General features: G+C 48.1%; 2 protein-coding genes across 4 annotated transcripts in view; both read right to left on the bottom strand.

The window, feature by feature from the left end:
- LOC126996494 (mucin-20-like) overlaps positions 1-2,439 on the bottom strand; it is a 2,496-nt gene extending 57 nt beyond the window's left edge. Inside the window, exons 1-2 of one of the 2 annotated variants that reach the window (XM_050857010.1) lie at positions 1,182-2,439; positions 1-959 (exon numbers count right to left, since the gene is read on the bottom strand). The exon at positions 1-959 is cut by the window's left edge and continues 57 nt beyond it. In XM_050857010.1, the coding sequence (XP_050712967.1) occupies positions 576-959; positions 1,182-2,300 (1,503 nt within the window). In that variant the 5' untranslated portion in view covers positions 2,301-2,439 and the 3' untranslated portion in view covers positions 1-575. Of the gene's footprint in view, positions 960-1,070 lie in introns of both variants that reach the window. The other variant, XM_050857009.1, reaches the window with a different exon arrangement.
- Positions 1-13,710, bottom strand: part of LOC126996493 (alkaline phosphatase-like) — a 245,281-nt gene that overhangs the window by 196,771 nt on the left and 34,800 nt on the right. The gene's annotated exons all lie outside the window — the stretch shown is intronic.

The following is a 13,710-nucleotide window of genomic DNA, read 5'->3' on the forward strand; positions in this document are numbered from 1 at the left end:
CGGACACGGGATAAAGGGAACAGATATGGAGGGAAAGAGTACCTACGCGACACTCTGGGAAATAACTAATGTATGAAGAACCCAAGGCATGTTATCCACGCATTATGCATGAAATAAAAGTTAAGCAAGGTTATTTTTTCTTACTTATCAAGATTTATTTGCGAATAGTTGCCATTCAAAAGAATTAAGAATATTTTATCTATTCCTTTATAGTTTAGCAACAGCCCTGTCACCCGCCATCCGACGCGTGAACTGCACTACTTAGCCGACTAGGCAAGATTATAGCAGAAAGAATTGGCTGGAGGCCAGTCGGTCTTCATGGACATAGCACCTCCTTTTATTACCGAACACGATTTCCTCAATATTCGGATAAATTTTTTATATCACATCGAAACAACGATGGGAAACTCTGCATCTCGACAGAAATTTAACGTGTGGGTAACCCTGGAGCGAGGCTCCTCCCTGGTGGACTCCATCAAGCTCTCGTGCAAGGACTCCACCTGCTGCCTGAAGAGGAGGCGTACGGTCGCCTCCGTCAAGCTCCCCGTGGAAGGCTGGTCTTGCGTCGCTGGGATTCAAGGCTGCCACGCCGAGGGTGAGCTGCGTGTGCCCTTGGCGAAGCTGTGCAAGAAAGACGGCAACGCGGCCGTCAGGGTGCAATTCGCCTCGCTTAGGAAGCAAGTCTTCACCTCTTCCATGCCGCTGGCCTGGCTGCTGGACAACATCAGCGGCCTACACTTCTCGCTCTTCTGTGACGACGGGCCCGCCTTCACCAGCCTCCGGTGCAACGGGAGGCGGTGTGGCGAGCCCGTCCGGACGGTGACCCCTGCACCGCGTGCGGCCACTGACGGGGTGGCCAGGACCGATGAGGCTGATGCATGGGCAGCCTTTGAAGTGACGACCCATGATGACTGGTCCGTGGAGGCTGATGATTCACGGGCAGCCCCAGACTTGGTGACCTCCGTTGCTATGGTCGAGGCTGATGATTCATGGGCAGCCTTTGAAGCAATGACCCATGATGACTGGTCCGTGGAGGCTGATGATTCATGGGCAGCCCCAGACTTGGTGACCTCTGTTGCTATGGTCGAGGCTGATGATTCATGGGCAGCCTTTGAAGCAATGACCCGTGATGACTGGTCCGTGGAGGCTGATGATTCATGGGCAGCCCCAGACTTGGTGACCTCAGCTGCTATGGTCGAGGCTGATGATTCATGGGCAGCCTTTGAAGCAATGACCCGTGATGACTGGTCCGTGGAGGCTGATGATTCATGGGCAGCCCCAGACTTGGTGACCGCCATCACCGATGAGGCTGATGATTCATGGGCAGCCTTTGAAGCAATGACCCGTGATGACTGGTCCGTGGAGGCTGATGATCCATGGGCACCCGCCGAATTGGTGACCGCCATCACCGATGAGGCTGATGATTCATGGGCAGCCTTTGAAGCAATGACCCGTGATGACTGGTCCGTGGAGGCTGATGATCCATGGGCACCCGCCGAATTGGTGACCGCCATCACCGATGAGGCTGATGATTCATGGGCAGCCTTTGAAGCAATGACCCGTGATGACTGGTCCGTGGAGGCTGATGATCCATGGGCACCCGCCGAATTGGTGACCGCCATCACCGATGAGGCTGATGATTCATGGGCACTCTTTGAAGTGACGACCCGTGATGACTCGTCTGATGAAGCTGATGATCCATGGCCAGCCTTTGAAGCAATGACCCGTGATGACTCGCCTGATGAGGGTGATGTTCCATTGGCACTCCTTGAAGTGACGACCCGTGATGACTCGTCTGATGAGGGTGATGATCCATGGCCAGCCTTTGAAGCAATGACCCGTGATGACTCGCCTGATGAGGGTGATGTTCCATTGGCACTCCTTGAAGTGACGACCCGTGATGACTCGTCTGATGAGGGTGATGATCCATGGCCAGCCTTTGAAGCAATGACCCGTGATGACTCGCCTGATGAGGGTGATGTTCCATTGGCACTCCTTGAAGTGACGACCCGTGATGACTCGTCTGATGAGGGTGATGTTCCATTGGCACTCCTTGAAGTGACGACCCGTGATGACTCGTCTGATGAGGGTGATGATCCATGGCCAGCCTTTGAAGCAATGACCCGTGATGACTCGTCTGATGAGGGTGATGATCCATGGCCAGCCTTTGAAGCAATGACCCGTGATGACTCGCCTGATGAGGGTGATGATCCATGGGATGCCCTCGAATTGATAACCAGTAATGACTGGTCTGATGAGGATGATGATCCATGGGCATCCGCCGAGTCGGTGGCCGCCATCACCGATGAGGATGATGATCCATGGGATGCCCTCGAATTGATAACCAGTGATGACTGGTCTGATGAGGATGAGGATCCATGGGATGCCCTCGAATTGATAACCAGTAATGACTGGTCTGATGAGGATGAGGATCCATGGGATGCCCTCGAATTGATAACCAGTAATGACTGGTCTGATGAGGATGATGATCCATGGGATGCCCTCGAATTGATAACCAGTAATGACTGGTCTGATGAGGATGATGATCCATGGGATGCCCTCGAATTGATAACCAGTAATGACTGGTCTGATGAGGATGATGATCCATGGAATGCCCTCGAATTGATAACCAGTAATGACTGGTCTGATGAGGATGATGATCCATGGGATGCCCTCGAGTTGATAACCAGTAATGACTGGTCTGATGAGGATGATGATCCATGGGATGCCCTCGAATTGATAACCAGTAATGACTGGTCTGATGAGGATGATGATCCATGGGATGCCCTCGAATTGATAACCAGTAATGACTGGTCTGATGAGGATGATGATCCATGGGATGCCCTCGAATTGATAACCAGTAATGACTGGTCTGATGAGGATGAGGATCCATGGATGCCCGAATTGATAACCAGTAATGACTGGTCTGATGAGGATGATGATCCATGGGCATCCGCCGAATCGGTGGCCGCCATCACCGATGAGGATGATGATCCATGGGATGCCCTCGAATTGATAACCAGTAATGACTGGTCTGATGAGGATGATGATCCATGGGATGCCCTCGAATTGATAACCAGTGATGACTGGTCTGATGAGGATGAGGATTCATGGGATGCCCTCGAATTGATAACCAGTGATGACTGGTCTGATGAGGATGATGATCCATGGGAAGCCCTCGAATTGATAACCAGTGATGACTGGTCTGATGAGGCTGATGCCTTCCTGGACGTCACGGCCATCTGTGGTGTCGTTGTGTACATTGTCTTGCTTCACTAAGCAGCCTGGTAACACACTCACCAGTGACCCCCGGCGCAGGCGCGAGCCACATCCTGAGCCACACTCCCGGGGAGCGAGACTCCCTTTAGTGACCGTCGCTCTTATTACACCTTCAGGGGAGGAGCTCCAGCTGTATTTCTTATCTTATCAATGAAAACCTTTACAATAAAACTATTATCCTATTAATGAATTTACCTTACCTATTAATAATAGTGTGCCTATCACAGTGAAATTCACCACATGCACGACTGCCAAGTCTCTTCCATTCGTCTACCATTCTATTAGCAAACCAATTCCTGCCTGCATGTTTAACAAATCTATATTGATCTAACGACCCACGGCTAAGAGTGCATTATATTTTCTTACTTATCAAGATTTATTTGCGAATAGTTGCCATTCAAAAGAATTAAGAATATTTTATCTATTCCTTTATAGTTAAGCAAATGGGCACATGTTTGACCGAGTTGAAAAACTTACTAAATTTTATGCTCTATTTTGGAATATACTGTTTTAGAGGAATGCATGTAGTTTTACGAAGCTTTTTCCCGCTTACAAGACCCACGAACATCTACATTTAACGGGGGATGATAATTTGGACTTAATGCTCATAAGATTTCCTTATTTTGGGGGATATTAAATGTGAATCTTTCAGTCTCATATATATATATATATATATATATATATATATATATATATATATATATATATATATATATATATATATATATATATATATATATATATATATATATATATATATATATTCACATCTAACTCTTGAATATTACATAATCCACCTCATTATAACTCTTCTTTATTCTTCCTCCTCCTCCTCCTCCTCCTCCTTTTCGTTCTCTTCTTCCTCCCCCTCGTTTGATTCTTCCTTCTCCTTGTTCTCTTCCCCCTTCTCATTCCTGCTTCCTCCTTTCTCCTTTTTGTTCTCTGCTTTCTCCTCCTTATTTTCCTCAACCTTCTCCTTTTCTTCTTCTTCCTCCTCCTTCGAATCCCTTTTTTCCTCCTCCTTCTTCACCTCTTCCTTCCTCTTTCTGGCTGCATTCCCTACCCTTTTCATTCTTTTCTTCCTCCTTCGTATTCTCTTCCTCCTCCTCCTCCTCCTCCTCCTCCTCCTCCTCCTCCTCCTCCTCCTCCTCCTCCTCCTCCTGGCTCTGTTCCCCGCCCCGTCACGTCCAACACATGTAATTACTCCGCCGGGAAGACTGAGACGCCATTATCAAAGACCCAAAAATGCTTCACAACTAGATGAGCCGAAAAGGACTTGGCTCGGACGAGATTACGGACTTCGACTATCCAGACCCAAGACGGACCGAGACGCCTTCCCCCTCCTGCTCCCTCCCTCCCCCCGCCTTGCCCTGCCCCCTCTCTCCTTCTCTGCACACGACTTCTCTCTCTGTCCCTCTCTTCTCTCTCTCTTTGAACCTATTTCCCTCTTTGTTCTTTTTTCTACCGGGTTGGATTTTTATTTTCTTTCTCATTATCTTCCTTTTTTTTCTTTTCTTGCCCTCCTCCTCCTCCTCCTCCTCCTCTTCCTTCCCCTTTTCCTTTTGATCCTATTCCTCTCTTTCTTGTTTTTTCGTTCGTCCGTCTTTTAGCCTCTTTTTCCTCCTCCTCCTCTTCTCTTCATAATATGTCTGTTTTCGTTCCCCGTTTCTCCTCTTCCTCCTCCTCGTCTTCTTTCTCTTCCTTTTCATCCTACTTATCTCTTTTTCCTGTCCTTCCGTCCAGTCCTCAGTCCTCCTCCTCCTTTTCCTCCTCTTCATAATATTTATCTTTTTTTTCTTGTCCTGCACTTAGTTCTGCTCCTCCTCTCTCTCTCTTTCTCTCCCATTCTCTTTAATTCTCACGTTTTCTTGTTCTTCCTTCCTCAGTTCTCCTCCTTCTCCTCTTTCTCTTTAATTCGCACGTTTTCTAGCAAGCCTTTCTTTTCCCGTAACGCTTTTTCCTCTCCTTTATTCCGACGCCCTTCCCGTGCCGCCCAGCCCAGCAGACGTCTCAACCTGCAAGCCTTCCCGCCCACCGCCTTCCCTCGTTCCACTTTCGTTAAGGTGAGACCCACTAAATTAGACCGCGAAATTGGCTGATCTGTTGCTGTTCGCGCCTCGGCCCACACACAAACACACACACATACGCACATACCCGGACACCCACACGGACAGAAGGGAAAATGAAAACTGAGAAGTACAAAGGCCGGAGAGAAAGGGGCGACTTCCCTCCTCTCTCAACGCTGCAATCTTCACATTCCTACCTAGACTTATTTATTTTTTCACATGCATATTTATGATTTCCTTAACTCAGATGAAAAAGTATACGCGCATGTGTTTTTTTATTCTTTTTTCTTCCTTCTACGAATCCTATTTCTTCACCGCCTCCTTTTTCTTTTTCCTCGTCCTCTCTTATCTTTTCTTCCATTTTCTATTTCTGTACCTCCTCCTCCTCCTCCTTCTCCGCCGCCGCCGCTTCTTCTTTCTCCTATAACTCCTTCTCCGCTTCCTTATCAAACTCCTCCTTCCCTCTTTCCTTCCTCTTCCAAATTCTCCTTCTCATTTTTCTCCTGACCCTCTTCTTTCATTTCTCCGCTTCTTCTTCCTTCTCTTTCCCCTTCTATTGCTTCTTCCTACCTTCCTCCTCTCCCAAATTCTCTTTCTCATTCTTCTCCTGACCATCTTCTTTCATTCCTCCTCCTCCTCCTCTTCTTTTTCTCCTTATATTCCTTCTTCCTCTTCAAAATTCTCTTTCCCATTCTTCTCCTGACCCTCTTTCTTCTCTTTCTTTATCCTATTTTTGTACCTCCTCCTCCGGTTCTTCTTTCTCCTCTATCTCCTCCTCCTATTCCTTCTTTTCAAACTCCTCCTTCCTTCTCTTCCAGATTCTCATTCTCATTCTTCTCTAAATCTTCTCTTGACCTTCTCTTCTTTCTTTTTCTCCTCCTCACTATCATTTATGTTTTTTTCTCATTCTTCCCTCCTTCTTGTTTCTTTCTTCCTTTCTTTCCTTATCTCCTTCTTTCTTTCCTTCCTTCATTTCGTTTCCTTGTTTCCTTCCTTCCCTCCCTCCTTTAGGCTGCTTCTTTTTTTCCTTTCTTCCTCTCTTACTTTATCGATTTTCTTTCTATTGTTCATTACTCTTTCTCTCTCTCTCTCTCTCTCTCTCTCTCTCTCTCTCTCTCTCTCTCTCTCTCTCTCTCTCTCTCTCTCTCTCTCTCTCTCTCTCTCTCTCTCTCTCTCCTTCCTTTCTCCTTTCTTTCATTCTTTTGTTCCTTCCTTTCTGTCTTTCCTTCCTTCTTTTATCTATTTTCATTCTCTCTCTCTCTCTCTCTCTCTCTCTCTCTCTCTCTCTCTCTCTCTCTCTCTCTCTCTCTCTCTCTCTCTCTCTCTCTCTCTCTCTCTCTCTCTCTCTCTCTTTTTCTTAACATGACCTCTCCCTTTATACCTGGCAGGAAGGGGAGCGGATGGGGGAATTTTCACTCCCGAACAAGCAAGTGCAGTGCGTCGTGTTTCATCCAATAACGGGGTTTCATTCGTCTGACTTTGTCCATTTCCTTTGGCTCCCCCGCCCCGCCAGCCCTCAAACGTTGGCGATACTATGCGGCGGAGGCCCACGTGTCGGTTTGCCCGCCGCCAGTTGATGCGTGGCTCAAACAGAAGGTTCTTTTGTTGGCGTGTGTGGGGTGGGAGCAGGGGAGGGGATAGAGATGTGGGTGTCGGTTTAGTGGTGTGAGGGAAGAGGTGTGTGTAGGTGTGGGTGACAGAAAGAGGTGTGTGGGGGACGTGGGAAGGTTGAGGTGAGTGTGTGGGACGGTGGGTGGTAGGAAGAGGGTGTGGGGCGCGTGGGAGGGAAGAGGTGTGTGTGTGGGTGGGTGGATGAGTGGGAGGGATGAGGTGTGTGTGTGGGGTATGTGGTGGAGTGCGAGGGTAGAGGAAAAGGTGTGTGGGAAGTGGGTGGCACAGACTTATATACTACGTAGGGCACGTCCCGAGGTAAAAATATACAGAGGATCAAAATCGCCTCCGAACACGAGTCGCGCCGTGATGGCGTTCATTCGCCTCGGCATTTGTTTACTCAGACTCGCCGCTCTCGCACAAGACAGCTGTAGGGAGGGATTCCAGCTTACCAGTAATACACTCCCGTTAACTTGTAATGGCCAGAAATGTGCTACAGTTGTAATGGTATATTTCCCCATGTAAAGAGAGTTAACGGGATGTTTGCTTTGCCATAAAAATGTACATGGGTTTCTCATGGCATGTGAAGGAAAGAAGGAAATAAGGAAGAGAGAGAAAGAAGAAAGAGAAGGAGAGAGAGAGAGAGCGAGTGAGAGAGAGAGAGAGAGAGAGAGAGAGAGAGAGAGAGAGAGAGAGAGAGAGAGAGAGAGAGAGAGAGAGAGAGAGAGAGAGAGAGAGAGAGAGAGAGAAAGAGAGAGAGAGAGAGAGAGAGAGAGAGAGAGAGAGAGAGAGAGAGAGAGAGAGAGAGAGAGAGGGGGGGGGGGATGGGGGAAGAGATGGGTATTGAAACAGAGACCCGTTGTGCTTCATATCTACCCTAAAATCTGATAGCGTCAACAGAATTTCAAGTGTCATGAGGTCAAAACATAATGCATCGCTGCCAGCAACAATATGAAATATGATTATAATAGTAGGCTATTGAAGGGACGCAGGGATCGACACTCCGCCGTCACGGCGCGGCCTATGTTCGAAGGCGATTTTGACCCTAAGTATATTTTTACTTCGGGACGTACCCTACACCATTAGAATCAGAAAAGCATGCAGATTCAGGATCTGTGCTTATAAAAGTGATGCGACGAAAACCAGCTGAGTATTAAGGAGTTGAAGGGAAATAAGGGCAAGAAAATGTGTATTCCCTACTTCATCTAACTATGGTTTTCGTATTTGTATTTTTACATTATTGTTACAGTTTTATGCTAGTGTGATGCAGAATTTTCTCAAAAAGATGATGGTGATTTCAGTTGTTCTTAAAAATGCATGTTGGGGTCAGGAAGCAGGGTGGGAGTGAGGTGTGTGAAGTCGTCGGTTTTGGATGAACTGGGCACACCCACGGCCCCAGACCGGCGTCACTTGTAGGGTCTTGGCGAGCAGTCTAGTATGTAAGTCTGTGGTGGGTGGGTGGGAAGGAATGGGTATGGGGGTGGGTGGAAGGGAAGAGGTGAGTGTGTGTGTGTGGAGGTGGTAGGAGGGAAGGTGTGTGTGTGTGTGTGTGTGTGTGTGTGTGTGTGTGTGTGTGTGTGTGTGTGTGTAGGGGGGGAGGGGGAGGATGTGTGGGGGTGGGGGAGGTGTATGCTGGTTTCAGGTTTAATATTGGTGGTGAATATCTGATCCTAATTAACCTGCGTGGGGTCTACCTGTACCTTGTTTGTTAAGGGTTGATGTTAGTGTTATTTTATTATTATCATTATTATTATTGTGTTTGTGGTTGTTGTTGTTTTTATTTCAGCATTTTCAGCACAATATTGAGATTTTTATTGCACTTTTTTTCATTCTTTGTTGCTCTTTCTTTTCCTCCTCCTCCTACCCCACCTTTCTCTTTTTATTCTTTCTCCTCCTTTCTCTTTCTCTCTCCTCGTCTAACACCTCCTCCTCCTCCTACTCCTCCTCCTCCTACTACTACTACTACTACTACTACTACTTCTTTTACTACTACTACTACTACAACAACTACTACTACTACTACTACTACTACTACTACTACTACTACCACCACTACTACTACTACTACAACAACTGCTACTACAACTACTACCACTACTACTACTACTACTACTACTACTACTGCTGCTGCTGCTCCTCCTGCTATTTCTGCTCTTCCTACTGTGGCACAATACCTCAGAAACGACTTTATCCAGTACTCTATTTTTGTATCTTTCTCGTGTATCTAGATTTTTGTTGTCATGTCCTTTGTCGTTCGCCAGACATCCCCGTTTCTTTTCGTTTCTTCCACTATGTTTCGTTCGCCGCGCCTCTCATGCATGCGTTATATATTCGAGCACTATTTTTTTCACGTTGGAATGGAAAAGCAAGGCCAACTGAAGCCCTTTTTTTATTATCTTCTTTCTGTGTTATTTTGTTTTCAGTTTTATGATGTACAATATGTTTCTTTTTCCTCCCGTCCCTCCTCTCACATGCAGTCTCCGGCTCCAAAACTTGTCTGCCTGAGGGCGCGCTTGCTATCTTCCCTAACTTTCCCTCCACTCGGCTCTATCTGTTGCTCGACCCTTAAAAACTCACTCGCGTCCTGATTCATCTTATCGCAATGTATTAACCAATCTTCTGGCTCTTTCTTTCCCACTTTTCCTCCTCCTCGCTTCTGCCATCTTCCTCCTCCTTCTTTCATTCTTTCTGTCTTCTACGCCTCCCACCTTAACCAATTCCGCTTCTTTCTTTTCCTCTCCTCCTCCTCCTCTATTCTGCCTTCTTCCTCCTGTGCCTTCAACGTTCTCCTCCTCCTCCTCCTCCTTCTTTCGTTCTTTCTGTCTTATACACCTCCCACCTTAACCAATCTTCCGCTTCTTTCTTTCCCTCTCCTCCTCCTCCTCCTCCACTCTTCTGCCTTCTTCCTGCCTGTGCCCTCACGTTCTCCTCTTCCTTTTCCTCTTCCCTCTCCTTCTTCACCTCCTCCTTCTTCCATTTCCTCTGTCTTCTTCTCTTTCCAGTATTAACCAATCTTCTGCCTCTTTCCTCTTTCTTTTCCTCTCTTCTGCCCTCCTTCCTGTGCCCTCAACGTTCACTTCTACCTCCTCCTCCTCCTCCTCCTCCTTCTCCGCTTTCTTATTTCTTTCTTTCTATCTTCTACTCCTCCCGGTCTTCTCCACTTACGGCCCCGCCACTCTCTCCTGCCCCACCCTCGCGCGCCCCAATACCCCCGTCCTTCATCCTTTCTGGTTCTTTCATGTTTGGAGTTTCATTTCAGACAGATTGGGAAAAGGGATATTTTTGCTCCAGTGGGGGCGATGAGGAGGAGAAGGAGAGGAGGAGGAGGAGGAGGAGGAGGAGGAGGAGGAGGAGGAGGAAAAAGATCGAAAAGGGAAAGGAAGAAACAGAATCAACACAAACAGCTCATGCACCACTGACAGCAGCAGAAGCAATAGCAGCAGTGTCAGCAGGAAAGCCCCCCCCCCACCCCCTACCCCACCAGCGACAGCAACAAAAGCAGAAGCAGCAGCAGGAGGAGAAGCAGCAGGAGGAGGAGGAGGAGAACACGGCACCGCAGACACATGAATACGAACGAAGAAAGGAAAGGGAAAAAGAAGAGGAGCCAGCAGATAGACTCAGGGCCCCGCCGGTTGGTTTTCTCTCCTCTCTTTAGTACCTTTCACGAGGGACTTCAGTTCATAAAGTAAGACTGCGATATGTGCGTGTGCGTGTGTGTGTGTGTGTGTGTGTGTGTGTGTGTGTGTGTGTGTGTAACAAGTCAGGCAGATAAATTTGAAGGACAGTATATAAGTTTTTTTCTCTCATGTCCATATTCGCTGGCTGCGCGGGGTCGTGTTTCAAGTCTTCCAGTGGATAAAAAGAGTGTTATTGACGGTGAATATATTGTAAAAGCGCTTAGAAACATCAATAATGGGTAGTACAAGTTATGCAAAGTCCGGTTCCAATACCCTTTACAAATACGACTGTTATTGAGGGCAACGAACGCGGCACCACTGATGTTTGTAGCAGAATGATTATAAGTTTGAAATGGAGGATGGATGTAATTATGGACAAGGCCGGCAGAAGGTGAATGATTAGTTCCCGGAAGCTCTCTCGCACGACCCTTTGTGACCCAGTTCCATCCACTTCACCTCATTCACCTCCTACGTAATCATCTTATTTCTCCTCCGCCCTGTGTGAAAGTCTCCTCATCTCCCCCCTTCTTTCCAGCAGTCCTTGGCCCACACTACTCCAGTCACCAATCCAGGACACTAAGGTCGGTATATAAGACACTTTCGCTTCTCATATCAACTATTTCTAAAGGTCAAAGAAGGGATCAATCGGGTTCTAATGCGTGTTTCTTTAGGTTCATGGTACAGAAGAAGGGTCAGACTACCACCAGGGTCATAAAACTACTCCTGGAAATGCCCACAACTCATACGAAAGCCTTGTTAAATATGTAAACTTGGGCGACGGAATGTTATAAAATACAACCCTAACTCTTACCATCGCCTCTCTCTCCCGCACTCAACCTATCACCACCTCGCTCCTCCACACTTCCCCAATAACCGCCGCGTTCACACACATTCCATTCTCCACCGATCACCACCTCACCCTCACTCGCTTCCAGTCCCCCGCACTCCACCAATCACCACCAGCTGTCTGCGCCACTCCTCGTCGTCCAATCACTAATCACACATTCTCTCCGTGACGCGGCCGCCGACTAATACCTGAAATGGAGCAGGATATTAATGCACTGCGGATACCAACCTTCTGGCGGAATAATTTAGCAGGGACTGAGCTGTTTTAATCTATATTCTGAGCCGGATGAGTCTCTTGGTGTCGGCGGGAGCATGGGTGATGAGGGCTTGGCAGTGATACGCCGTGCACTGATGATGATGGTTGTGAGGGAGAGGGAGAGGAGGAAGGATAGAGAGATAAGAGGAGGGGGGGGGTAATTTCTTATATTCGCAGTCTGGTACACGGGATGCTGGTGCTGCTGGAGGCGGTGGTGGTGGTGGAGCAGGCATACAAATGGGCGTCTGCTGTCGGTGCGGCGCTGACAACGACGGAGTGACGATGAGAAGATTATAGATTCTTGGCGGGACGTGATTGAGGGCTGCGAGACGGGAGGCTAAAGGAATGAAAGGAGGGAGAAAAGAGGATTGGGAAGGGTGAGAAAAGTGGATGTGGAGGAGACAAGATGGTGGAAACGCTAAGGAGGTTTGGAGGCGGGGAAGGAAGGGTGGGTGGGTGGGTGGAAGGGGGCGATGAGAGGGTATTAAAAACGATTGATTCCGGGAAAAGGTAAAATGATGAGCGTGTAGAGGCGTGAGGGAGTGATGGGAGAGGAAAAAAAGGCGTTGAAGGGGAGGAAAATGTGATGATGGGCGTCTTGGGGTGTGAGGGAGTGATGGGAGAGGGAAAAAAAGGCGTTAAAGGGGAGGAAAATGTGATGATGGGCGTCTTGGGGTGTGAGGGAGTGATGGGAGAGGAAAAGAAAGGCGTTGAAGGGGAGGAAAATGTGATGATGGGCGTCTTGGGGTGTGAGGGAGTGATGGGAGAGGAAAAAAAGGCGTTGAAGGGGAGGAAAATGTGATGATGGGCGTCTTGGGGTGTGAGGGAGTGATGGGAGAGGAAAAAAAAGGCGTTAAAGGTGTGGAATATGTGATGCTGGGCGTCTTGAGGTGTGAGGGTGTGATGGGGCAGGAAAAAAAGGCGTTGAAGGGGAGGAAAATGTGATGATGGGCGTCTTGAGGTGTGAGGGAGTGATGGGAGAGGAAAAAAAGGCGTTGAAGGGGAGGAAAATGTGATGATGGGCGTCTTGGGGTGTGAGGGAGTGATGGGAGAGGAAAAAAAGGTGTTGAAGGGGAGGAAAATGTGATGATGGGCGTCTTGGGGTGTGAGGGAGTGATGGGGCAGGAAAAAAGGCGTTGAAGGGGAGGAAAATGTGATGATGGGCGTCTTGGGGTGTGAGGGAGTGATGGGAGAGGAAAAAAAGGCGTTGAAGGGGAGGAAAATGTGATGATGGGCGTCTTGGGGTGTGAGGGAGTGATGGGAGAGGAAAAGAAAGGCGTTGAAGGGGAGGAAAATGTGATGATGGGCGTCTTGAGGTGTGAGGGAGTGATGGGGCAGGAAAAAAAGGCGTTGAAGGGGAGGAAAATGTGATGATGGGCGTCTTGGGGTGTGAGGGAGTGATGGGAGAGGAAAAAAAGGCGTTAAAGGGGAGGAAAATGTGATGATGGGCGTCTTGGGGTGTGAGGGAGTGATGGGAGAGGAAAAGAAAGGTGTTGAAGGGGAGGAAAATGTGATGATGGGCGTCTTGGGGTGTGAGGGAGTGATGGGACAGGAAGGAGGGCGTTGATAAGGGAGGGAAAGGTAAGGTGATGGGTGCATTGAGGCAAGTGATGGGAAGGAAACAAACGCTGGAAGAGGAAGGAAAGGCGAGATGATGGGAATATTGACATGTGAAGGAGAGATGGGGAGAAACAGGCTTTGGAAAGAGAAGGAACATTTTTTTTTTACAGCAAAGGAGACAGCACAGGGGCACAAAAAAAGGAAACTACAATAAAAAAAGCCCGCTACTCGCTGCTCCTGTAAAGAATCCGAAGAAGTGGCCGAAAGAGCAGTCAATTATTAAAAGATGATGGGCATATACAGGTGTGAGGGAGGGATGGAGGAGGAAACAGGGGAGGAAAAGGTAAGACAATGGGAGTGTAGAAGCGTGAGGGAGTGTTGGAAGAGGACACAAACGGTGGAAGGGGAGGGGAAA

This window comes from Eriocheir sinensis, chromosome 10 (assembly GCF_024679095.1).
Source record: "Eriocheir sinensis breed Jianghai 21 chromosome 10, ASM2467909v1, whole genome shotgun sequence".
NCBI lineage: Eukaryota > Metazoa > Arthropoda > Malacostraca > Decapoda > Varunidae > Eriocheir > Eriocheir sinensis.